Source organism: Rhinatrema bivittatum, chromosome 12 (assembly GCF_901001135.1).
Source record: "Rhinatrema bivittatum chromosome 12, aRhiBiv1.1, whole genome shotgun sequence".
NCBI lineage: Eukaryota > Metazoa > Chordata > Amphibia > Gymnophiona > Rhinatrematidae > Rhinatrema > Rhinatrema bivittatum.
In genome coordinates this window covers 17,009,539-17,035,287 of record NC_042626.1, presented here as the reverse complement: position 1 = coordinate 17,035,287, position 25,749 = coordinate 17,009,539, and the positions used below count along the sequence as shown (strand labels likewise).

Sequence of the window (25,749 nt, the reverse complement as noted above, 5' to 3'; positions counted from 1 at the left end):
ATAAAATTGACCATTTAGTCCTACTGTCTATTTTCTATCTTTTAACCAGTTCTAAAAGAACTATCCCATGACTTTTTAATTTCCTCAAGAGTCTCATGAGGTACTTTGTCAAACGCTTTCTGAAAATCCAGAAACACTATATCAATTGGCTCACTTGTATCCACATGTTTATTCACACCTTTAAAAAATGTAGCAGATTGGTGAAGCAAGATTTACCTTGCCTAAATCCATGCTGACTTTGTCTCATTAAACTATGACTATCTATATGTTCAGTAATTTTGTTCTTCATAATAGTTTCAACTATTTATTTCTGGTAGTAACATCAGGCTTACCAGTCTGAGGTTTACTGGATCACCCCAGAACCCTTTTTAAGAATTGGATTATGTTGTCCACCCTCCAATCTTCTGCTGCAGCAGCTGATTTTAATGATTTTTTTTTTTTACAGATCAGTCTACAATTTTATTTTTCAGTTCTTTCAGCACTTTTGGATGTATACCATCTAGTCCAGGTGATTTGCTACATTTTAGTTTCTCAATTTGCCCTATTACATCTTCCAGATTCGTTGAGCTTTAATTTTAGTTCCTCTGAACCATCATCTTTAAATATCACTTTGACATGGGTACTTGCCTTACAACTTCTTCAGTAAAGACCAAAGCAAATAATTAATTTCATCTCTCTGCTATGGCCTTGTCCTCCCTTGGTGTACCCTTTTCAGGTACATTTTGCTTCAAATGTACCTGAAAAAGGTTTTATGAGTTTTTGCTTCCATAGAAAGCTTCTTTCCAAATTCTGCCTTTGCCTTCCATTTCAATGCTTTGCATCTGGCTTGCTAGTTCTTATGCTGTTTCCTATTTTCTTAATTTGGATACCTTTTCCATTTTTTGAAAGATGTTCTTTTGGCTGGAATAGCTCCTCACACCTTATTTTTAAATACTGGCAGTCGTTTGGCCTTCCTTCCACCTTTTTTAATGCATGGAATACATCATATACGGGCTTCCAAGATTGTTTAAAAATACGCTGTCCATGCTGATGTAAATTGTTCTTTTCAGTTTTTTCCTAACCATTTTTCTAATTTTATCATTGTCTCCCTTTTGAGAGTTAAATGCTATTATAGTAGATTTCATTAGTGCCCTTCCTCCAGTTACCAAGTCAAATTTGATCATGTTATGATCACTATTACCAAGTGACTCCAACACCATTACCTCTTGCACCAAATCATGTGTTCCTTCCAGTAAAGCATAGGTTTAAAATAGTTCCTCATCTTGTCAGTTCTTGTACCAGCTGCTCCATGAAGCAGTGGTTTATTTAATCTAGAAATCTGACTGCCTTAGCCTGTCCTGATGTGAGGTTTACCCAGTCAATACAGTGTTGCTGATTTTGTTAGCTTTCCTAATTTCTGTTAGCATTTCATCGTCTGTCTCTTCACACTGGCCAGGTGGATGGTAGTACACCCCCATTGATATTCTAATTCCCCTTTTCACATGGAATTTCTAGCCATAAAGATTCTACGGTGCATGTTTCCTGCAGAACTTGTATCCTGTTTGACTCTATGCCCTCTTTAACATAGAGCATCACCCCTCCACTACTTTGATCCATCCTTAAAAAAAAAAAAATGCACGTTCAGATGACATTGTAAACAGCAATTAGCTGAATGATCAAATGTGAATGAGGACTGGTCGTTGACTGGAAAGAAAGACCTCTTTGATCTTATTCCTTGTGCCCTTATTAATAATCAGAGATAAAGTGTGAAGCAGAATTCATATATCTGAAAGACATGTCTGGGGCTTTGGCTACCAGAAGTGGACGGAGATGAGCAGCTCATTTCACATAGTCTAAGCTGAATATGAACCACTAATCTAGGAGTGAAAGGCTTTGTAACTTCATGACAGCTCCCTCCCGCCATCCAATTCCCTATCCCCCACCTCCACCCCTCCCAATTTGCTAAGCAAAGGTAAGTCTCTGGCTAAAGTAATCAGGGCAGAATTTACCAAAGTGAAGTGTGGGTGAGAGAAACAAAAGTTCAGAAGCTCCAAGTCCTTTAACTTGTACATTCACACAGGAGGCAAAGTGCATTTTTGCACAGTGCTAGAGGCCACGGCTCCAGGCGCGACACGCGCAGTACAGCCTATGACAGATCATCCCTAGGGAATACTGCAATACAGGTGACGCACACAGTACAGTCTGTGACCCGCAACACTGTACAGTGAGAGCCGGGGGGATACAGCGCAATGCATGCAACACATGGAGTAAAGCGTGTGACACCACACAGCGATAGGAGCCGGAACACTAGGACAGAGGTGACGCATGCAGTACAATCCGTGACCTGTGACACCAAGCAGTGAGAACTGGCGGCACACACAGTACAGACTGTGACCTGCAGCTCTGCTCGCAGCACATTACGTGATCAGCGGTAGTGGATGTTTTAAGATAGAAAGGCGCCGATTAATCCCGTTATTCTCTCTCCTGCAGCTGTAATAAGAGAGGCCATTCATCATTTAGGAAGGTTTCACTTCTGATCATGAAGATGCCGGCAAAGAGAATGCAGATGTTGAGAATTGATATGAAAATAAAAGTGAGGTGCAGGATGGCTTTCCATTACCAGAGGAGATTTAGAAACTTGCTCTACCTTGAGAAAAAGCTGTCATGATAAAATACCATGGGGCTCTCTAACGCCAGTGATAAAACTTTTGGACACGAACACTGGAATGACGCTGATTTTAATACAAGGTTTCCCAGCTTCCTCCAGCTCTTTCAGCCTCTTCCTTTGGGCTTTACCTAGGGATGTGGTTCCTTGAGAAGTGGTTAACAGCTGCAAGTGTGCGTTTGTGGGGGAGGGGGCGAGAAGTTCTCAATTTGGTTTTCCATCTCTTCCCCCTCCCGGCCATTGCAGCAAGAAGTCTTCGGCTGCGAGGCCCAGACGGATCCCCTCGGATCCTGGTACCAGTGCTCTCGACTCTGGAGGCAGCCCAGTCAGTCTCGCTGCTGTGCAGTGAGAGGTTTTCCCTGTGCGAAGTCTGCACAGCATCCGCAGCCCAGAGCCAGCCTGAGGAGCGGGACTCGGGCACCGAGCCTGCGTTTACAGCACAGCAGTGCACTGCACACCACTGCCACCGAGGCAACCCTAATGACAATGCTGGGCTTATGGGCTTGCGGTTTTATCTGACCAGCAACATTTCCTGTTAACTGCCTGCACAGCTGCTCATTCAGCCGATAGGGAACTGTGGGAAGGAGAAGAGCAGGGGGGATGGCAAGAGACATAAGAAAGAAAGGAATGAGGGGAGACGGACAACTGATACAAATAATCTGGGTCCCAGGGTATTTTGTTATAAGACCAGCATACGAATTATCCGAAGATACTGTGCATGAGCTTCTGAGCCTACATTAGGAACAGAGAGAGAGGAGAAGGGGGGGGGGGGAGAATTCTGTTGGGAGATCAGCTGCTTCCATCTAATAGAAGAGAAGAGACCAGCACAGTCTCCTGCCCTATCTCTGAGCAAACCCACTGAAATCTGAAGAGCATAAAGAACAGGCCGTACTGGGTCAGACTAAGAGTCCATCAAGCCCAGCTTCCTGTTTCCAACAGGGTCCAAACCAGGCCACAAGAACCTGGCAATTACCCAAACACTAAGAAGATCCCATGCTACTGATGCCAGTAATAGCAGAGGCCACTCCCTAAGTAAACTTGATTAATAGCAGCTAATGAATTTCTCCTCCAAGAACTTATCCAAACCTTTTTTGAACCCAGCTACACTAACTGCACTAACCACATCCTCTGGCAACAAATTCCAGAGCTTTATTGTGTGCTGCGTGAAAAAGAATTTTCTCCGATTAGTCTTAAATGTGCTACTTGCTAACTTCATGGAATGCCCCCTAATCCTTCTATTATTCGAAAGTGTAAATAACCGAGTCACATCTACTCATTCAAGGCCTCTCATGATCTTAAAGACCTCTATCATATCCTCCCTCAGCCGTCTCTTCTCCAAGCTGAACAGCCCTAGCCTCTTCAGCCTTTCCTCATAGGGGAGCTGTTCCATCCTCTTTATCAGCAGTCTAGAGACAATTCATCTGCACTTAAGATACAGCTATAAAATTCAGGTATTAGGATAGGTGGTAACAATGGGAAGAATTTGGTGTAGTAGAAATATAGTAACATGGACTGTTACTGACCAGAAGTCAGGCAGATTTTGCCAGGGCCACACACATACACATCTCTCAGGTACTCCAGCCTTTCACACTCATCCACAGACATATAGATCCCTGAGACTGCAGTGCTACGTTAGCAATCAGGACTCATCCACCCCTGACTACTCAGTGTAGACATAACACTTCTACAGTATATAAAATTATTATCAAACATACAAGTTGCTATATCCATACTGCATATGACACACAGTCTTCTTTCACACCACACATACATCACCTCCATTTACAGGTCCTTACTTATATATGTTCTGCTATAGGAAGGGTAATTTTATAACTGTGCAGGATGGGGTAAAGTTTTGTGTAACTTTTATATACAGACTTAAATTTGCTGTGAAAATGTGAAGTAATGTGCATAAGTCAAACACAAAAAAAGTCTCTATGTGTATACATCGCACAATTTAGGATCAGTTTTCAAAGACCCACTGAGCATGCAAGATAACTGGTTAATTTTGAGTTGGGTATCTTTAGGAAAACTTTCAGCTCAGCCTAACCTACTTGGTTTTTGACTAGCTAGATAAAGAACAGGTAGTAGTACAGCTGCGAGTGGGACTACTTGGCTCAACTTAGCCGGATAGGGCTGAAAATCAGTATTAGCTATCTAAGTCATAAACCTGCCCCAAGAATGCCAGAAAGCTACTCCGTTTTGGCTAAACTTGCAAAGGTAGGGAGTTACATTTTTCCAATCAGAAGGGTTACATTTTTTAAAGCAGTGGTTTAACTAACTCCTGGAGGTATCAGTTAAAAATTTTGAAGATCTACTTCTATGCGCGCACATGCGTGTGTGTGTGCGCGAGTGAGAATACTCTACGCTCTGTATTATGCACTGTATATTCTGTAAGTTACATATTTTGTACTGTACTGTGTGAATACACTTTGAGGTCCTCTGTGCAGCTCTGCTAGTTAGTCGGATACATTTATTCAGCTAACTTAGCTTCTCCCTGGAATGCCCCTCACTTTTCTGACCAAATTCTAGCCGGACAAATAGTCATCCAGCTAGAATTTAGCCAGAAAGGTGGCCAAATTCTCATTTAGCTGAGTTATCCAGGTGCACATATATTATGTCAGCTCACGACAAAGGGTGCGGCTATATTATACCATACATGCATATATGTGAATGATATAAAACAGACTGTCCAGGCATACATGTGCGCAGGATTTTCTATGGATGCATGCAAGTGAGTGCATATGGCACCTCTACCGCTTCAGTAGAGATAATGGTGCAAGGAATAAGGATTCAGTTTAGTAAGGAACTGGGGAACCTTTTGGGGAAGGGGGGGGGGTGGGGGAGTCTTTTCAGAAGGGATGGGCTCCACCTTAACCAGGGTGGAACCAGGCTGCTGGCGCTAACCTTTAAAAGCTGCTCTCTCTCCTTTTTAAAACTAGAACAAAGAGGAAAGCAGACAGTCACTCAGCAGCGCATGGTTCGGAGGGAGGCATCTTCAAAGGATACTAATGAAGCATTAGTTCGTTACCAGTTTGCCCTGGTAAAGGATAGGACTTCCTAACCCCTTCCTACCCTGTTAGCTCCTACTCTTAAATCTCCACTAATTAGCCTAGTTTTTTTGTTTTAGGACTCACACACCATCCACAGCAGAAGTAAAGTTATGGGACAGGGGACCCCAGAGCTCACTTGGGCGTGTAAGTCTTTACACGCTGGTTTCATTAATAAATCCATGCCCCACCCTTCTCTTTCTGTGTGCATACCAGGAAATACACACGGACGCCAGCGCCTTCTAAGATCCGCGCGGTGCATGCCGGCCCGACTTCTGCACGGTATCTCCCAGCCTTGGGGTGCGCCGGGCTTTTAAAATTCACCCCTGTGTGTTCCCTGTTCTTTACTTGCCTCGGACAGGTGCAAAAATAGGACCTATCCAAATCTTTCATTCTATGGCTAAAATCTGAGAAGTTCTGCAGAGTTCTGGCCCACACCTCAAGCAGTGCTAGGACCTGCGTGTCTGAGACTTGATCCATTACTATCCTTCTGTCCAAAGATTTAGAACATATTTTGGCTGCACGGGATTTAACTAGGACTTTTACGCAATGCTCCACTCTCCAGAGTCTCTCAATCACTGTTTTCACACTGGCCAGGCCAAAGGAAAAAAACACAACTAATGTTTCAGGAAGTACAGCTGAAATTTTCTTTGGAAGAGAAAGTCAAGCAACAACATCACTGAACTATGAATAAGGTATAATGGGTGTCTACAGCGGTCAGAGCCCATGAAACACTCGTCCACCTCCATCACTAGCAGATGCCTGCAAATACCCCTCGGCTTTGTTTAACTGCAAACATGCTTTTGCTCTGCAGGCTGAAGATTAAAAAAGGCAGATTTCCCATGCTCCAGAAAGTGTCAGAGCTAAACTGCAAGGAAGGAAAACAAGTGACTTACAGACAAGAAAGGAACTACCTAAGGAGGCCATGTTTTCTCATATCCTGCAGGGATGTTTGTTTGGTTTTAGTTTAGTTGTTTCTATGGATTTTTTGTTGGGTTTTTTTTTTTTGCTTGTAATCCACTGAGAGTAGAATCTACCAATTGTAAGATAAATAAAAGCTTCAGATGGATAACTGTAGTTCCTGCCCTGGATATCACACCCTGGAAAGACGTCTCCTAGGATCCCAGCAGTGACCTGAGGCAACAAGGGCTACGAAGAGAACGTTTTGAAAAAGAAGTTAATTTGGCAGCTGATTTTAATGAAAACCCTTGTCAAACTTTTCTGTGTCTAATGCGGACAACAGGACCTTACTGAGTTGGGTCTGTATGGGGAAGGATCGGCAGAGGGTGCTGTTACCCAAGGGTGAGCAGCGTAGCTCTATTTGGATTCTTAGGCATTCCTGACACCTTTTATTGAACCAAAATAAAATTTATCCATAGATCATGTTCTCTGTGACCTTTTCAGATGTACTGATCCCTTCTTCGGATTCAGATATCACAATGGAAAGAAGGGGCCTATATGCACACCTGGGAACCCTCAAGGTTTCACCTGGAGCCTCCAGGATTTAGTACACAGAAATCTCTGGGTGCTGTGGGCCCAGAGCCAGTACTATCATTAAATGAATTATGCTGTTGCCTAGATCAGGAGGGCTCAACTGGTCCTTGGGGACACCTCTCCCCCACCCCCACACACCTCAGCCAATCAGGTTTTCAGGATCTCTCTTACAAATATGCATGAGATTTATTTGCATGCACTACTTCCTATGTATGCAAATATTTCTTGTGCATATGCATTAGGGATATCGTGAAAACTCAACTGGCTGGAGGAGGGGGGTAAGCGATGGGAACTGGCTTGAGAACCTCTGGCCTAGTGTGAAGCCCAGGACTGCGGGTGGATCCCATCCCACCAGCGGCCAACGAACAGGAAGAAGCCAGAACTGCCATATTCAGAGGGAAGAGTGAGGGGGACTTGAATGCTGGGTGGAGGATGATTTACTGAGGTAATGGACTGGAAAGTGGGTGGAGGCTGGAGAGAGAGAGAGCTGAGCAGGTGGTGGGGCAGAGAAAGTAAGAAGGTGCTGAGTGGGTGGGGATGGAAATAAGAGGAGGCACTAGGCAGACAGAGTGGGATGGAAAGAGAGAAAATGCTGGCATGCCAGACACAGAGAGCAGAAGAGAGGAAAATACTATGGTGAGGGAAGAAGAAAAGGTGCAGGACAGGGGGAGAGAGAAGGTATGCTGGGCAGAGGGTAAGGGGGGGGGGTCCCTCTGCCAGAGAAGGGAGCGCTGTGCTGGAGTCAACGCAACTGGTAAGAGGGAGTGCTGTGCTGGAGCTGCCACCAGTAAGTCAGGAGGGAGGCACGGCAAGACCAAAGGTCCACCTAGGGTGCCTGATACCCTCGCGCTGGCACTGTGTGGACCAGAAGGAGGAGGCTGGGACATCTTTGGATCAGACAGAGGAAGAGGCAGTATCAGCTCTCCTGGGCTGGGGATCATTTATTTATTTAAAGCTTTTTTATACAGACGTTCGTTTGCACATCACATCGGTTTACATGGAACAGGTAGTAAAACAATAATAAACAAGCAAGGGAAGAAGGAGAAAAACATCTCAATTCCTTGAATGGGGTTTACAAAATTCAACAAAGTTAATAATTAAATAAAGTGTGTAAAAGCAAAGGGGGGAACAAAAAAACAACCAACAGGAAGGAATGAGCAAAGTAAGAGATTTGAGCAGGAAGACTGTATAAGATATTGGGGAAAGGACGATGGAGAAGGGGAAGGGGAGTTATGTCAATGCCTGTTTGAAGAGCCAGGTTTTTAGGGTTTTTTTAAATTTTCTGAGTGCATAGCTCCAGACGGAGGTCAGGGGGCACTGAGTTCCAGTTTGAGGGTCCTGCAATAGATAGTGCGCGATCTCTCGTGGAAGTGAGATGGGTAAGTTTAGATGAGGGTAAGTGTATGGTTCCATGGGAGGCAGATCCGGTGGGTCTATTAGAGGAATGGGAGTCGTTTAGCCAGTGTACAAGTGCGAGACTCTTATAGAGAATTGTGAAAGAGACTGGGAGCCAGTGGAGAAAAAGGCAGTGCGTCAACCTGCATATGCAGGAAGAAATGGGGATGGGGGGAGCGAATGTGCGAGAGAGAGAGAGAGAGAGAATCTAGGGGAGTGGGGAAAAGATGTTGCACTCTCCACACTAACACACATGAATCTGAGTCTGGAGGAAAGGAGAAAATCCCCATCCCCCCCCCCCCCTTTAAATCATGCCCATCTCGAGTTGGGAGAGGGGAAAGAAAGTTCACATCGGCCCTACCCTGGCTAATTCATGGAAACTGAGTCAGTCTGGGGGTGGTGGGAGACATTTTGCACATTCCCATCCTCTCCCCCTCCCCCCACCTGCCTTTCTGCTAATCAATGCTAGTTTCAGGGTGGCCAGCGCTGTGAAGCAGCTAAGGGTGCTCTTGTGGTTTTGAAATGGCCTCAGAAGCTGCAGGGAATCTAAACAAAAGTGGTTTCTCTGCATAAAAAAAAAAAAAAAGATGGGGAAACATTTTCCACTCACTTTACTGACCTTATACTGAACCTCAGCCATTACTGTACAGCTCACGTATTGTGGCACGAGTGAGAACAGAAAGTGACCTTTCCACAAAACAGTAATGCAATTTTAAAAATACAAAATGAACATGGAAGGACATTTTTTAATATTGTCTTTCATTATTAATGGGGAAAATAATGCACTAAACGTAGCATCTAGGGACCTCAGTTGTTATTTTTCCTGGGAATTTCTCAGGGTTTATTAAGACAAGAACAAAAACAGGATAATTCATTGGGAAAAATATGGCTCAGCTTTTTTTCCAGGTAAATATAAATGTTTTGTTGTAATGCACACTGATAAATCCCTGGGGAAAATGAAATGAAAGGGGAAAGCGAAGATCCCTGCGTCGCAGCACAGTACATTGGCTATGCCTTAGGGTGGTTGTGGATCAGGTCTCCACAAACCAAGAGGGAGAGTAAGGAGGAGCCGGAAGAGCTCTTTAAAAAAAATACATGCCTTGTTAAACTGGAAAGGGAGCCAAAACGTTTACATTATAAAAACAAATAATGCAATACATCAAAACAGCTTAATATAACAAATACAATAATAATTAAAAATCCCTAATACAGCCCTGTTCTAGGTGGGCTGTAACATCTGCAAGCCAGTCACATACAGGGGAGAAGTGATAGGCCCATTATGCAAAATGTGAGTGGTTGGCTGCAGTGGCGTCCTAAGGGGGGGGGGGGGGGGGGGGGGGGGGGGGGTGCCAGCCGGGAAGTCTGCGGCCGCGAGTGGAGCCCATCCTGCTCGCGCTACAAGAAGAGGGAGGCCTCCAGGCCGTGAGCGGTGGGAGCACTGGGCGGCCACCTAGAGCAACCACGGTTCTGGAGCCGGCAACTGCATAGCCTTTTCTTCTTCCCGCCCTCCGCGGCCCAGAAGAGGAAGTGGTGGGTCGGCGCGGGCGGGAAAAAGGAAAAGGTCATGCGGTCGTGGCCCGAAGCAGGAAATCAGAGGGTGTCGTGGGTCGCAGCAACAGCGCTGCCCACCGCAAGTGCAGGAGGCAGAGCCGCACCAGCCTCAAGAAAAATGAAGGACCCCCCCCCCCTGTCTGTGGCGGGGGGGCTGAAGGAGGAAGCTGCTGCTGGGCATCTGATAGGGAGCGGGCTAGGAAGTAAGAGAGAGAGAGAGAGAGAGATGGAGCCTGTATGAAGGAGAGGGGAACCAGCAATCACTGGGGGAGGGGAGGGAGATGGAGAACTGAACCTGTGGGGTGGGTGCCAAAGAAAGTATCCACCCCAGGTGCCAAATACTTTAGGTACCCCACTGGTTGGATGTTCTAACGTGACATGTTGAGACCATAGTGGGTAATAAAAAACGTAATAGTCAGGGGGGAGGCAGGTGCATTTTGGGGCACCCCACATTGCCACGTTAGTTCCACTCCCTGTCAAAATTTCCCTAAACCGCACAATAGTCTTCATGTCCACTTTAGCTTCTCCCTTTCAGAGAGCACCACACTCCCCCACGTCCTTAACAGAAAACATCGGGGTAGCCTGCACGGAGCAGAGGTTACTACTAAAAGTCACTTGCTGGGCTGACTGGAGGGACCTTTTGGTCTTTATCTGCCGTCATGATGGTTCTATAAGTTCCCAGCAAGCCAGGAGCTGATGCAGCCCCTAGCAGGGAACACTCCCCCCCTCTCTCCCTTGATCTTCATCCTGGGAGGGAGGGGGCCCAGGGGCCTGATCTGGGTGATTTGCCCCAACACCTGCATCCCACACCCTGCACCCCCCTGGGGTTAGCCCCAGTCATCAGTGACTTCTTTGGGATTGGACTCTAATGAAAGGCTGGAGATTTATTTTTATTTATTTTTAGCACTTTTGCTCCTCTGTGTTTCTCACATTCTTTCAGTGAAATGTGCGTGGTAGATATTTTATTTATGGCGTCACCTTCCATATGTTAAAAATGTGGAAAATATGAAGAGGGATGCTGCACTGGCAAAACAGTCTAGAAGTGAAAGACGAAAATAAGCTCACCCCGATAAAATGACACATCCAAGAAGAGCAAGGCGGCAGCTCCGAGGGAGTGGGGAGGGACCACTGCATCAATCGTATGATCAGGCTACTAAAAGGTAAATTCCCAACAATCCAGGGATTCATGACATTTGAAGTTAAACTGATCAAACTTCCAGACCTGGGGTTTTTTGGGTTTTTTTTTTAACTCACAACCAAAAATAATTCTACCATCTCTGTCACCTTATCGCACCACACCCTCCTTCCCCTTTCAGACTGCCATTGTGTAATGTAGTTCATCATTCTTGGGGGGGGGGGGGGGGGTTCTTGCAATCTCATCTCTTGTTCTATCCTATTTAATCAATTTGGACAGAGGACCTGAGTCTTTGTTAACTATTATTTCTGTTAAAAGAAACTGCCCATACCTAGGCTGAGATTCAAAAGATCTAGGGCTCTAACCTAAAGAGTTGAGTGCCTAAACTGAAAATGCCCACAGCTGAGAGCCGAAGTTTAGGCACCTTAAAAGTGGGCATGGCCCGGGGGTAAGGTCAGGTCAAGGGTGGGAGATGAAGTTAGGTGCAGTGATCATGTCCATTACTGGGCACCTAACTTGGGTTGCCAAATCTAGAGCAGCCCTAAATCTGGCAATCCAGATCATTCCTCCCACCCACGCAATGTGGGTCAAGGGGACCTGGAACCCTCCACCACCACCTATGGAAATCTTTACAAGTCTGGATTCCATCTCTGCCTTATAATTTCAGCTATTTTTCACTTAGAAGTACAATTAACCCTTTCAGACCTGTAAGGATTCCTACACCACCAATCCAATTTAAAAGAAAGGTAGCAGGTTGAGCGTGCCCTCCCACAGCTGATTCTCTTCACAACCCCCACTCCAGGAGTTTGGACTTCCATCAGGTTCATCGCAGCACGATGAGCTGCCAAGAGGTGTGGACAGCTCTGGAGTCAGTAAATGGTTCTGTCCGCGAACGCAAACATTGCAGTGCATGATAATGGAGTTGGGCTCTAGAGGAAAAATGCTGATCCGATTGTCATATTAAGAAGGGTTTTTTTCCCCTACTGCTGCAGAGTTAGCTACTGATGCACTTACACTCTCCCCTGGACTACCTCAAAGAGCTGGTAGGTAATGAGAGACAGGGGGTTAGGCTCGATGAATCTCTGGTCTTTGTTCAGCTAAAGACTGAAACTATGCATGACCTGGAACCCTCGCTCACCTTGGCTATGCAAAAGATGGATCTGTTGTCTACCTAGATTGCAAGGGGGTTTCCAGCACTACATATATGCAGCACAATATGTATCTGCAACATTTAAAGACCACAGCCTCCTCAAAGATGGAGAAGTGACATGGATCGCAAAAACCTGACCCTGTTTGAAATCATTTTATCCAGAACAGAGTAGGGTGTAAGCAACTTGCAATCTCCACGATCCACAGATTTCGATTTGGCAGGCTACTACCTGCATTTTATCCCTAACAGGCCGATACAGTATCAGCTGCAGGTATTGACCTGGGGAATCTTATTCTGTACCAAGACCCCTCTCTAGGGAGGGTAACCTAGGACAGACATCCTTCAGTATTGCTTAAAAGAAGGACTTGGCTGAGAGGCTTCCAGCTCCACATGTTCTGCTGATGAAAAACTAGTGCATGCCACATCAGGATTTGATATTCTACTAAGTTTAGGGTTAAATTCATACAGGTTGGCCTGAAATTTCCCTTGCATCCTCTCATTATTTTTTCAGCACCCATGAGGAGAATTATCCTGCTGGGATAACAGCTGGTTCGCCAAGGATGGAGTGGTTAGCTAAAAAGAGCTTTGTGCTATTGTGCCAGTTGCACTACAGCCCTAGCTCCTCCAGATGGCAGAAGCGGGGCACCTAGATAGATTTCTGAATAAAGCTGCAGTGCCATGATCTGGTGAAGGGCTGTGGGGCATGCATGGAAAGTGGAAGAGATGTTCAGCTGCTCCATCGGCCCAGTTTACAGACTGACCAGCAGGGTCAGTGGAACATACCAATGGGATATAGGAAGAGAGCAATAGTGCCACAAACGTTGACCATCAATTTGTCCTAGGGGGTGATATTTCAGCACTGATATTTTGGATGATCTATTTGTCCACTGAGGTTGCCGCAGTACTTTCATTATTAACAAGAAGTTTAATTGGTGTCCAGTCTGAAAACGGAGGCCATTTGTCATATCCCAGCCCACCCCATATCACTCAGAAGCCAGCACAAAAATGCAGCATAACAACAAAAAGCTTTGGCAAACGCTGAAAGCCCACAAGTCCTAGTGATTGTGCTTCAAACAGACATCGCAGCACTTCCTTAAAAATTTTAGGGCAGTAATAATGACACCCTCCTAAATGCTTGGAAGGAACCTTAAACATCCACTTGAATAATCACCAATCTTCTCTATCAATATAGAGGTAGAATCTTCTCGATATCAAAATGTGACGGTCAGTTCCATGTGGTGAGACGAGGAGGCTTCTCAAAGGGTAAATACACTGGATGGATGGCAGCTGCACCGCTGGAGGTATTTCACAGCAGGTCAGACTTGTCTCTCTGGGATGGTTTAGGGACAGGGGATCCTGCTGGGAGACGGGGGGGGGGGGGGGGGGGGGGCTGGCCTCTTGATAGCCCTTCCAGCCCTGCTCTCTGGGACTCTTATGACTCCATGACTACAGCACAGGGCAGAAAAATACGAGAATTACCACACAATGATCAAAAGATCCCCGTCTGACCACAAAAGGTTTGGGCTTTGCTCTCCTTTTTAGTTAGCAGATGGGATGGGTCCAGTTTGTTTACACTATCTGCTGTTAAGTTGAACGGTCAACTGACAGATTACGTCTGCACGAGAAACGCTGCCCCATGGTGGAGTCTGTAATGATGGTGGCAGGATCCAGTGGCTGGGAGAAGCAATGCCACAGATCAGTTCAAGCAGGCACGGACAAGAAGTGAGAAACAGATCTCCCTGCATAGAGGTCATTGCTTGGGGTTATCATGCATGAACCCGAGAGAAACAAGGGGTAGGTTCTTGTGAAGGGGAGGTCAATAGCAGAAAGGCTGCTATTATAGCTTTTGTACCTTTGAGAAGGCCTGAGCTTCCCATGAGGCTTAAGGGTGCAAATTTGCCCCTCATAAAGCCCTGCCACTCCTTCAGCATAACCTCCTGTGCACCACCACTCTTATCACCCCATTCCCTGCCTGTTCATCTTATGTCACTGGACCTAGCTCAGTCTCCACTGATGGACCATCCTCCTGCACAGGCCTCCTGAGGTCACCACGAGGATTCTGAGCCCACGCCGTGGCACTGCCCCTGTGCTGAGGAGGCAGGCAGTAGTTCGAATTGCCGGTTTAAACACCCAGCTGGCTGACAGCCTCCCCTAATGAAATCCAACTATATCAACCAAATGCCAGTTGGAAGCCCTAGGGAGGCTCCAGGAAATTACAGCAAGCTCACTCTACTGCTGTTAATTATATCTGAATTTCATTATTGAAAGCCCTGGCCCTTCTTCCTAACTAATATAACCACAGCACCAAAATAAAGACTATTCCACTGCAAGGATCACCTTACCAAGAGCATCAATAGAAAAACAACATTCCAATTCTGTATACTGGAAAACAGCACTCCCTGTGACACCCCACAATGAGACATCCCAACCCTACTCACTTTCACCCAACACACCTTGAGACACCCCCACAAGCCTCCCCCAATCCCACATGCTGTCTTTCATAGTCCCTGTGATACCCCCAACCTTGCACACTGCCAAGCACTCCCTGTGACACCCCACAATGAGACCGCCCTTCCCCACTACTCCCTGTAACACCCTTACAAAAAAAAAAAAAAAGACACCTAACCCCACACACTACTACTGATACCACTACTATTTATAATTTCTACAGCATTACTAAACATACAGAGCACTGTACAGTATGCATAAAAGACAGTCCCTGCTCTATGGAGCTTACAATCTAGTCAAAACAAACATACATGGCAAACAGGAGTGTATGGAAAGTGTGCAGCATTTACTGTAAAAGTGCTTAGGATTTAAAAGGAGCCTTACAAAGGGGGAGCTTTCAGACTGCCAGAGAGGGAGCATGATGCACCAACCTAGAAAGTCTATCCCAGGCCTCAGCACAGCAAGGAGGAAAGCGTGTTGTTGGGAATTGGAGGTGGAGGAGAGGGTCCCAGATAAGAGCGTTCTGTCCGATGAATGAAGTTCATGACGCAGGATGTAGGGAGAGAGAAGAGAAGAGAAGTAATGAGCAGCTGCAGAGTGAATGCATTTGAAGGTGAGTAGGAGAAGCTTGAAATGGACATGGAGCCAATTTAGTGACTCGAGAAGAAAGATTACAAGATCATAATGACACTGAAGGGGGATAAGTCATGCCGCTGAATTTTGAGTAGTTTGCAGTGGAGAAAGATGTTCAGTGGGGAGCCCTTGAAAAGCAAGTTGCAGAGTCTAAGCAGAAGATAAGAGAGTGGATGAGCATTTTGGTAGCATGCTTGGAAAGGAAGAGGTAGATAATTAGCAATGGTACAGATGAAGAAATGGCAAGATGAGGCAGTGTTTTGGATATGTGTAGAGATGAAGAGAGGTATCAAAGACTCACTGTCATCCAGCCCTCCCTGTGACTCCCCCAGAGTGAGACATCCTACCCCTACTGACTTTCATCCAACCCCCCCCCTTTCCAACACCAGCACTCCATGTGACACCCCACCCCACAGACTACCCATCCAGCCCTCCCTGTGACACTCCCAGAGTGAAACCTTTTTAATCCCACACACTGACACCTACAGTTCTCCATGACACTCCACAATGAGACCTCCCAACCTCACATCCTGACATCCCACACTCCCTGTGACACCCTCCAGGGTGAGATCTCCCAGCACTAATGATTGCCATCTACAGTTCACGGTAAGACTCCTACAACGAGACCCTGGAGCTGGGAGTCTGTTTTTCCTATAGGGCACTACATGGTTTTACTGCCTGCCTTGGTCTTGGAGAAAACCAAATCCATTGGCATTTGGGAACTCTTATTGCTGAATTTGTGCTTTATGAATCTAGAAAGGGAGGATCTGGCAATCACAACGTTACCTTGCAGCTACTGGCCTCTGGTATTAAAATCATCACAGTCAAACTGCTTTCTTGTAATAGGTTTTAAATGATATTTCTGGGGGAATTGTATGCCCTGTGCTCCAGTCAGATTTCTTGGAATCTGACTCTGTATAAATCCTTGGTTTATTTATTAATATTATTATTCTAATTATTTTTTTTTTTTATCATGATGGATGTTTTGTGCCTTTTACGGTTTAGAATGTGCATTGCACTTGCAGAGTGTCATAATGACAGCCTTTCATGTAGTATATGGGAGTCTGTCATCCCTGCTTGGGTTCCAGCTTCCTCAGTGCAGGATTCTCCATCCGGCTGCAGTTCTGGGAAATTCTAGCACATGATGGGTCCATGCAGTGCATCTGAGCCTCCAGAAGAGTCAGGAAACTCCTATCAAGAGTTTATGGCCATCGGCAGCTTAGCTATGAAAATCCCCTGCAAGATGTTTTGTCAGGGGATGAATGCACAGGTCATCCCCTGATGTATGGGTCAGGGAATGCACAGGTCATGACCCTGATGTATGGGTCAGAGGTAGGCTTCTGGCAAAAAAAATAAAACAGGTGAAAAGCAGGCAAATCAGCTGGCCCACATGGCCTCTAAATAGCCTCTCTTATGCCCAAAAGGATTTACATTTCCTGCAAGTTCCAGAGCTGTCAAGGTTACACGGTTCAAGGAGGGAGATTTCCGACAACCCCCATTCTAGTGCATTCTGGTACTTGCAGCACTGAGTTGACAAGGCAGAAGTAGGGACTGCAAATACCACAATGCACTGGGATGTAGGTTCAAGAACCAGGATTGGACAAAAAGCTTTCCTCCTTGAACTGGGTCACTTAGCAACTCAGTTCTGAAAGGGAAAAAAAATTCCACAGGGGTGAAATAAAAAAAAAAGCAAACAATGAAAAACTTTCCCAGGGTTGCCAGATAAAACCCAGTTAAATCTGGCCTGTCCTGGTTTTTTGAACTTGTGGTATGGTTTAGTTCTCCTGCCTTCACCAGATGAAGGCAGCACAGCAGGTACCAGAATGCATCAGAATGGGAGGGAATGAACAGAAATCCGGGACTTCCTTAAAATCTCCTGCTTGAATTGTGTCACTGAGTATAAGGCACTGGAGTGGGAGAGGATATAAAACTGAATCCATTAAGATAAAGTGCCACAGGGTTTTGTTGCAGTATTTTTTTTTTTTAAGTGTATGGGTTTCCCTTCCTGAAGTTGTAGGAAATTAAATCTTTCCAATAATGATGGCACGGGCTAGTTTAACATTGTAAAAGCAAAATAACTTACAGGTTTTATGCAAGAAGTCTTGGACTAATTTTTCCCAAAACTTAAATTTGACCCCCTTTTTTTTAATTGAAAACAGCACAAACCGTGCAGTGTGCTGACAAGCTGGTGATTTCAATGGAAATGTAATCGGTCCCAGGAGGTTTGCCACCTCCCCAATCAGCTCCAGGTTGTGTCGCACTGCATTCATGCAGGTATAATTCCTGCTCTGCTTAGGAACCTCAGAACTAATCTCGATGCATTCAATGAGGCAGAACTAGTACTGAACCAGCTTCTTTGGGTTAACCTAGGCAAGGTGGCAACCCTAAGCCATTGGCCCTCAACCCGGTTCTCAGGACACACCTAGCCAATCTGGGTTTCAGGATATCCACAAGGGATATGCATGAGATAGAGGAACATACAACAGAAATGATGCATGCGAATCTACCTCATGCATATTCGTTTTGGATGTCCTGAAAACCCAACTGGCGATCCATGGGGCTCACAAGGACAGCAGGGTTGGGAAACTCTGCTCATGAGAATATACAGCTGTGCTGCAGTCTGCGCTGCATCCTCACAATGAACTAGAGAAGGGAGGTTAAAAATAAGTAGCTGGCACCGAGAGAAAATATAACACCTTCAGGGACATATTTACACATAACCTAACACTTAAACTGATTACGCAGAGATACCATATGACCCAGTTCTGACTCCTGAAAAACCTGGTACATTCCAGAACCTGCGGAACTGGATTCAAAGGGGAGAAGCAGGGACTGCAAATACCAGAATGCTTTGCAGTGCAAGCTCAAAAGCCAGGGCAGGGTGGGTCCCCTCCAGGGACTGGGTCACCTGGCAGCTCTGGACTATACAGTTAACCTAGAATTTGATACTCCATGTCATGCGTGTCTGTTTCATTTAGAAGGATATGTTGAGCTTCACACAGTAGAAGAGCAGCATGAATCCTAGGAACGGTGTGGGGCAGCGAAGACAGAGGTTAGAAATGAAGAACTTCCTAACGGGGAAGGGTAAGCGGGCGCGGACGTGTTACCCCCGGGGAAATGGCGGAATCTCCGCGACTGAGGACTGATTGGACAAGCCCATGTCTTGAGGTGATACAGGCAAAGGGGATCCCACCTGGAAGTCCGGGATGGACTAGATGGGCACACAAGGTCCTTTCCAATCTTTTTATACTTCCACAAGTGGTGGAAGCTGACACCGATGTCTTGTTAGAGCAGAGGCAGGCCTCGCTCCTGGCCCCCTGGTCCTGGCGAGAGGGATAGCCCTTCCTTTTCATGCTGGAGAGCCTGCTGGTGGCTCACAGTGGTCAGGATCTGTGGTTGTACTGGGGTAATGATACATCAGAGGGCAGCAGGAGTGATGGAGGTTGCATCATCCACAGCATGCTTCTGTCAATACCAGCCTTGTTCATTAAAGATTTATTCCATAGGCACTGGATGGGAGGGGAGGCGTCTCGATGTGCTGATGCATAGATTAAGGAGATGAAACAAAAGGATTTGGGAATTAATAACCATGAGGTTTAATACTGTCCACAAATAATAGAGGGGCCTATCAAGAAGCAGGAAGCAAACCTTGCTGACATTTTCCAGATCAATCATTCTGCAGACCACAGCCATGCCAACGCCGCTGTCTGCACAACACCTGTACAAAAAAGGTTGGCAGGTGGGAGGGTTTAGGTCCTTTTCTAGCTTTTAAAATGACCTTGCTTTATTCTCTCATATCATCTGCTCCCGTTCTTTCAGTTGCAAATTCACTTGCACACTGCAAAGTGCTTGGTTGTATCTTTTTGCACTCTGCATAATCTCAAAAAGGCTCAGGTGAAAATTACATCTCTGGCTCATCCTTACCTTGAGCCACTAAAAAAAAAGTCTCATATTCTTCCATAAATCCTGACCAGTCCGGTGCTTTTTGAGTTTGGCTGAGTGGGAAACAGAACAGGCCTGGCAGAGGTAAGCTTGAGGCAAACATAAACCAGGGCAGAGCTATTGGAATGCTGCCCCCATCCAAAGCAGGACTCCCCCCTCAGGCCTCCACATTCCACAGTGGACAGACACACCTCCCTTGGATTACCACACAGACAGGGCTCTTGAGCAATCAGAAGTACCTGGGATTCCATGGATGTCTGGTCCCCCCATCAACCTAATGTAAGAAACTATGTACCTCCTCCTCTTCCAACATAGTGCAAGAGAGGTGAGCGTGTGCTCTCTGTGCCAGGGCAGGAAGGGGAAGGATGCTCTCTGTGCCAGCACTGGGGGAGGGGCGCTTTCATAATTTTCTGTAGCAAAGCTGAGAGAGAGAAGGGGAACCTTTCGTACCAATGCTATGGAGGGGAGAGGTGGTCCAGTGCTGGGGGGAAGGGGGGTCTCTCTTTAGCAAAGGTTGATTTCTAAACACAGAAGTGCAGGTATTGGAAATACACGACGGGCTACTTTGGTGTCATAGGCGTCACCATGGACATGCAAGTGACACCCCCAAACAAAATGGCTTGCCACCCCAGTTTTAGACATTGAATCAGACAGGGGTAACCCAAACCCCCACCTGATTCAATGCAGTGCAATCAGACCCCGCTGATCCTCCTTCTTACTACCCCCGCTCCCCGCCTCCCTCAAGCTGGCGATAGGAGCATCACTTGAGCGCCTGTCAGCTCCTGCTGCCGCGGGGCCGGTCTCACAGTAGGAGCAGCGCAGATCAGGCCCCGCGGCGGCAGGAGAGGATGTTCACTTTGATACTGCTCCCGAGGCGCTTGGCCTTGCCCAGACTCGGCAAGAGGAGCCCGTGCTGCTGTCCCCGCCGCTCCTCTAGAGGTCTGTTCAAGCCTCACTGACCGGCACATCGTACAGACGGATCTCGCGATAAACGAGATCGGTCTGCAGAAGTGCAGCCCGGGAGTTTTCAGCATCCTTGCCCAGCTCTCACAGACCGGGAGGACCACAACAACCCTGGCCAGCAGATAAGTATCAGCCCACAAATGGCCCGGCGGCAGCTGTGCCAGCCAGAAGAAAGTAGCAATAAGGGGAGAGGGAGAAAGACACTGATGGGGCTGGGGGAGAGGGAGAAGAAAAATGGTGGGAGAAAAGCATCAAGGGAGAGAGAAGATGTGAGAAGGTGAAGAGCCTCTGGAGGAAGGGAAAGGGTGAGGGAGTGAGAAGGGGTAGAGCCTTTGAAGGAGAGAATGAGTGGGAGAGAAGAGCTTTTGGAAAGAGGGAGGGAGGTGGTGAGAAAGGAGAAAAATGTCTGGTGGGAAGGGGTTAGAAGAGAGAATGAATGTCTGGAGGGAGGGAGGGAGGAGTGGAGAGGTGGTGAGAAAGGCCTGAGGGGCAGGGAAAGGGCTGACAGACAAAGTAAAGAGCACAGGGCAGATTGGCCTATCGGGGTATCGGGCATGCCCCCGGTGGGCCGGTCGCGCTAGTCACGTGGTCTGCCGAGCGAGGCCGTGACAGAGCCATGCTCGACAGACCACGTGGAAGCCCCGGGCCGGTCTTCATCGGGAATCCGCCACTGAAAGAGCAGGACTATGGAGGGGGGTGAGAGAGGAAAGGGACAGGTCAGGGAAGGGGAGGAGAGGAGAGGGTGTGGAAATGGGATTGGGGAATGAGAAGCTGGGTAGTGAGTGATAGGAGGGGGGATGAGCGACAGTAAAGGAGGTGAAAAAATGAAAGCCAGGGAAAGGAAGCTGGGGAGGGGGAGGGGGTGGAAACGGGGAACTAAAGAACGGGTGAAAGGCAAGGGGAATAGGAGGCCGTGGGAGGGATGAGGGGGCTGAGGAGGATATGAGCCTGAGAGATGGGGAAAAAGGAGACAAAGGGAGAGGAAGAGAGAAATGCAGAGACAAATGAAAGGGAACGATCAGTGTCAGACAGATGCAAAGAAAGAAGGGAAGACGACAGGAGGAGTGAGAAGTGACAAATGGATAGGTAAAAGAAGAGAACACCAGAAAAGTGGAAAAACCCAATTAGAAAATCCTGCCCAGACAAAAGATGTAGAAAAGGACATTTTATTTTTAGTTTCTTGAGACTGGAATATTTCAGCTTTGAGAAATGTGCGTCTCTCCTGTTTCTGTATTTTGCAAAATACAGGATGCGATGCATTTCTGTTTCTCCAGTATTGCGCGGTTCACAGAGTCTGGCTTTGTGGGGTTCTGATTTTAGCTTTTGTCTGCATTTTTCTCATTCTAATTTGTGGTCCTTTATTCTGCATTAGGCGAGGGTCTGTCCATATTTCCTGTGTGCGTCCCCAAGGTGAGGCATTCTAGGGTGTGTACAGATCTGTAGCAATCCGATAGGAGGTGTATCGGTGTTCTAAGGCCCGGTGTAATATTTAGTATTGTGTTTTAAAAGGCAGGGCTGTTGCTGTTTGAGTTCTTGGAGTTAGTGCTGTTACTGTATGATAGGTTTGTAATATATAGGGTCTTCTGAGTGTCTTTTTGCAGGGTTTTGTGTCATTTTAGGAAGTGTCTGGCAGTAGAAGGTGTTTGTATTACTGTTAATGAGATGACAACAGAATTTGAATATTTTTTTTTTTTTATGGTAAGTAGTAAGCATCAGCATCCTAGGTTCACTGTAGGGGATTTCTGTGGATGCAGAGGTGCAGGATTTATATTGAGATTCCTGTTTATACTTCAGACTTCACTCTCATATCCGTATAGAACTGGTGCTATCAAATAATTTTAATGGCAGTTTACTGGGAAATTAAAACTGTCCAGGGTTTTGTTTTTTTAATTGTACAGGAACACTTTGGAACTTTTTCATATTTTATCTTTTATAGACATCTTAAAGGAAGGGGGCAATGCTAGGGGGCTGAGAGTTTTGTGTGGAAATGCCACTTTGACTGGCCTCCCTATGGCCCCCCAAACCTCAAATAATTTTGTCTAGAGAGAGGCCACTGTTTGGTGTTCGGGCAGAAAGGAGGGACATTCTGCAGTGGATAATCTGAAAGCAAGAGACTGAGGCACTCTAAAAACAGTGATACCAGCAGCAGGTCTTTAAATCTGTAACATCTCACCGGAGGGTTCACAAGTGCTGCGACGCTTACTGTCAGCCAAAGGCTGCCGGCTGTGGCATGGGCAGAGCAATGCGGGAGACTCACTGCAGAGAGGCACTGCAGCAGCCTCCGGCCACCCTGGCATCATCAGACCTGTCCGTCCGTCCGTCCTCTCTGTCCCTGGTGCAAGAAAGCCCTCCCTGGGCGCCCCACCGGAGATCAGGGCCACGGACAGAGGCTGTGCCCTTGCAGTGCCCTGTGCACGGAAATGACCTTGGTAGGGAGACGGCGGGCACAGCAGCCCGGACCGGCAGAAGGTCGCCTTTTACTCCGAGACGCTGCATTAAGCTCCAGGGCTGCCAATCAGTGCCTCAGCCCCTGTCCCTTCCCCCCCTCCCGGCCGAGCAGGGATGCGTTAGCAATTTCTAACCAAAGAGGGGCTCCTTGGCACGGGGGAGCCTCTGCCGTTTTCTTAAAATATGTCAGAGAGAGAGAGAGCCCCGCTTCGGAACCTCAATGCAGAATTTACCTTTACTCTCTCTTCCAAAAAAAAGGTCTTCCCATGCGAGCCAAATTCCTGCAACCTCCCGGGCCATTAAGTGGAGGAGAGGTAGCCTGGGGGGCTCCGAGGGGCTCTGTGACAGGCGCGGAGCCCCGGCCCGCGGGCCGCCCCCTTACCTGGTGGGGATCCTCACCCGCAGGTAGCGGTCGGCGGCGATGGCCAGCAGGGCCAGGATGGAGCTCTGGGTCAGGATGAGCACGCTGCAGGCCACCATCAGGCAGCTGTAGAAGGCCGTCTGCAGCCCGATGCTGATGAGGATGGCCAGCGGGATGACCAGGGCGCCCACGGCGATGTCGGCCACGGCCAGGGAGACGATGAAGCAGCAGGTGGTGTCCCGCAGCGCCGGGTTGACGGCCACGGCCCAGATCACCAGCACGTTGCCGCAGACGGAGACCAGGGCGATCAGCCCCTCCACGCCCATGTAGACCGCCTGGGGGGTGGAGATGCCCGGCGGCATGCTGCCGGCCCAGTCCCGGCGCGCGCTCAGGGGGCGAGCGGCTCGCCCCTGCCCCCGGCCCGGCCGGCGCCTCTCCCCTGCCAGGCGCCCCGCATGCCCTCCCCGGGGGGCTCCGCGGCTGGCTCTGGCGCCCGCCCCGCAGGAGGGCTCATGTCGGATTGCAGCGGGACGCTCCGCTCTGCTCTGCACCTCCTCTCCTCTCCTCCCCCCTCCCCAGCTCGGAAGCGGCTCTCAGGCAATCGCAGAAATCACATGGTCCCGGCCCCTGCCGCCGATTTAAAGGGCGAGCCGTGCGAGCTGCCCTTCTGCACGTGCGCGCCGGGGCGGCACTGTGACCCCCCCCCCCTCCCTCCTGGAGGAGCTGCCCACAGACGGGGGGCGGGGGAAAACGGGCACCGAATCCGTCACTGGCGGAACTGCTGGCAAATAAAGCCCGGGGGTGGGGAGCGGCGCCTGGATCGGGGGTGGGAGGGCGCCGTTCCATTAGGGGGGCTGCAACGAGAGGGGGCATCGGGGGCCTGCGAAGGGGTGCGATTGAAGGCTTTTGGGCAGAGGTGCATGCTTCCTTTAAAGGGGAGGGAGAATAACCGAGTCTAGTCTGAGCTGCCTTTTTCAAACAAAGGCTGTGATTATTAATTTTATGATCGTTTCCAGTCTCTTCCCAGTAGAGAAGGATAGAAGAGGTCTGGAGAAGCGTTTTCTGCACTGCGATCGCAGGTGCTAGCGATTTACCTCCAGCTTGAACTGCCACCGTAGTCTTAAATTCCTGCCGGCGATTATTTTTGTAAATAACTTTAAGTTGAGAGAAAAACTCGAAAGAAAGAAGTTACATCGCGCCCATTGGGGCTCTGTTAAGCTATTGCTCTGTTGGCTTGAGGTTGCCCTTACACTGATAACATTTGTACAGCTCTAACCAAATCCTGAACCTTAAACCACCGACAGTGCACAGCTTACCTACCTGGACTAGCAAATAAACTCTGCACAGTACAACGTATAAGGTATCTATAGAGTCGATGCTACCTTCAACTATTGACCTCAAGGAAAGTTAAGCTGTCAGATCAAGGGGTTGGAAATGCTTATTTAGAAGCTTAAATGCACAGGTGGTCAATAACAATAAAGTGCTCAGTGATGAATGCCTGCTCTCCCAACAGGCGTCCAGCCACCTCTCCTGGGCGTGCGATCCTGTATATAAATAAGGGGTCGCACTAAAAAGGATCCGCTAGGACACTAGTGCTCCCCTAGCACCTCCTCAGCAGCGGAAGCCCAGGAGAGGTGGCTGGCACGGGTTTGGAAAACGGACGCTCAATTTTATGAGCTACAGTTTTCCTAACCTATGCACAGCCAGCATTTTCTGTACTTTTTTCAGGCGCTAATTTCCGAAGTGAAATGTGCAGATTGGACGCACTTTTTTTTCTGTCTCCCGGGCGCATAACTAATAACCTCATCAACATGCATTTGCACGTGATGAGCACTATGACACGAGTCCAAATTGCATGTCCAACTGCAGGTTAAACACTGTGCTCGACTGTGTGCACTGTTTGCATCGGCCCCCTTGTGTGAAGGTAATTCAGAATGGTGCATGGCCTGTACCATAAGCCATATAGGTGCTTGTATTTAGGGTAGGATTAGACCTAGGATTATAAAGTTGTCTATAGGGCAGAAAGTAGGCTGCTGCTGAGAAAATAAGCCTTTCAAATGGACAACTAAAAGCAGGGCTGGATTTAAGATTGTGTTGCCCTAAGGCAGTGGTCTGGGAGTAGGGGCGGTAAGGGGGACTCCTAGTTTTTGGGCACCTTGAAAATTTGGCACGCTAGGCACATGCCTATGTTGCCTCTGCCTAAATCCGGCTCTGGCTGAAAGGCAGATAGGAGCTAAATATCACTTTAGAGATTCCTTTGCTAACTGGGAGGCAACTAGTAGAGTTTGCTCTCTGTGGCCGGATGTAATAAGACAGGAGTAAATAATGCATGCTGTTTTTCAGCATACATTTTCTTCACACACTCCTGATGCAGTAAGCTAATAGCATGCAAATGTACCTGGCGTTTAAAAAAACAAAGCATGAAAACCTAAAAAAGTGTACAAAAATGAATAACGCGCATTAATCATATTTAATGCACACAAACCATGGTTTATGCTGATAAAATGTGATTTATACATGCAAACCTTAATTTGT

At 47.5% G+C, this 25,749-nt stretch overlaps 1 protein-coding gene across 1 annotated transcript in view; it reads right to left on the bottom strand.

Moving 5' to 3' along the window:
* ADORA1 (adenosine A1 receptor) overlaps positions 1-23,879 on the bottom strand; it is a 46,860-nt gene extending 22,981 nt beyond the window's left edge. The window contains exon 1 of the mRNA XM_029572320.1: positions 23,236-23,879. Coding sequence (XP_029428180.1) covers positions 23,236-23,576 — 341 coding nt within the window. The 5' untranslated portion in view covers positions 23,577-23,879. The remainder of the gene's footprint in view (positions 1-23,235) is intronic.
* Between the last annotated feature and the right edge of the window lie 1,870 nt (positions 23,880-25,749).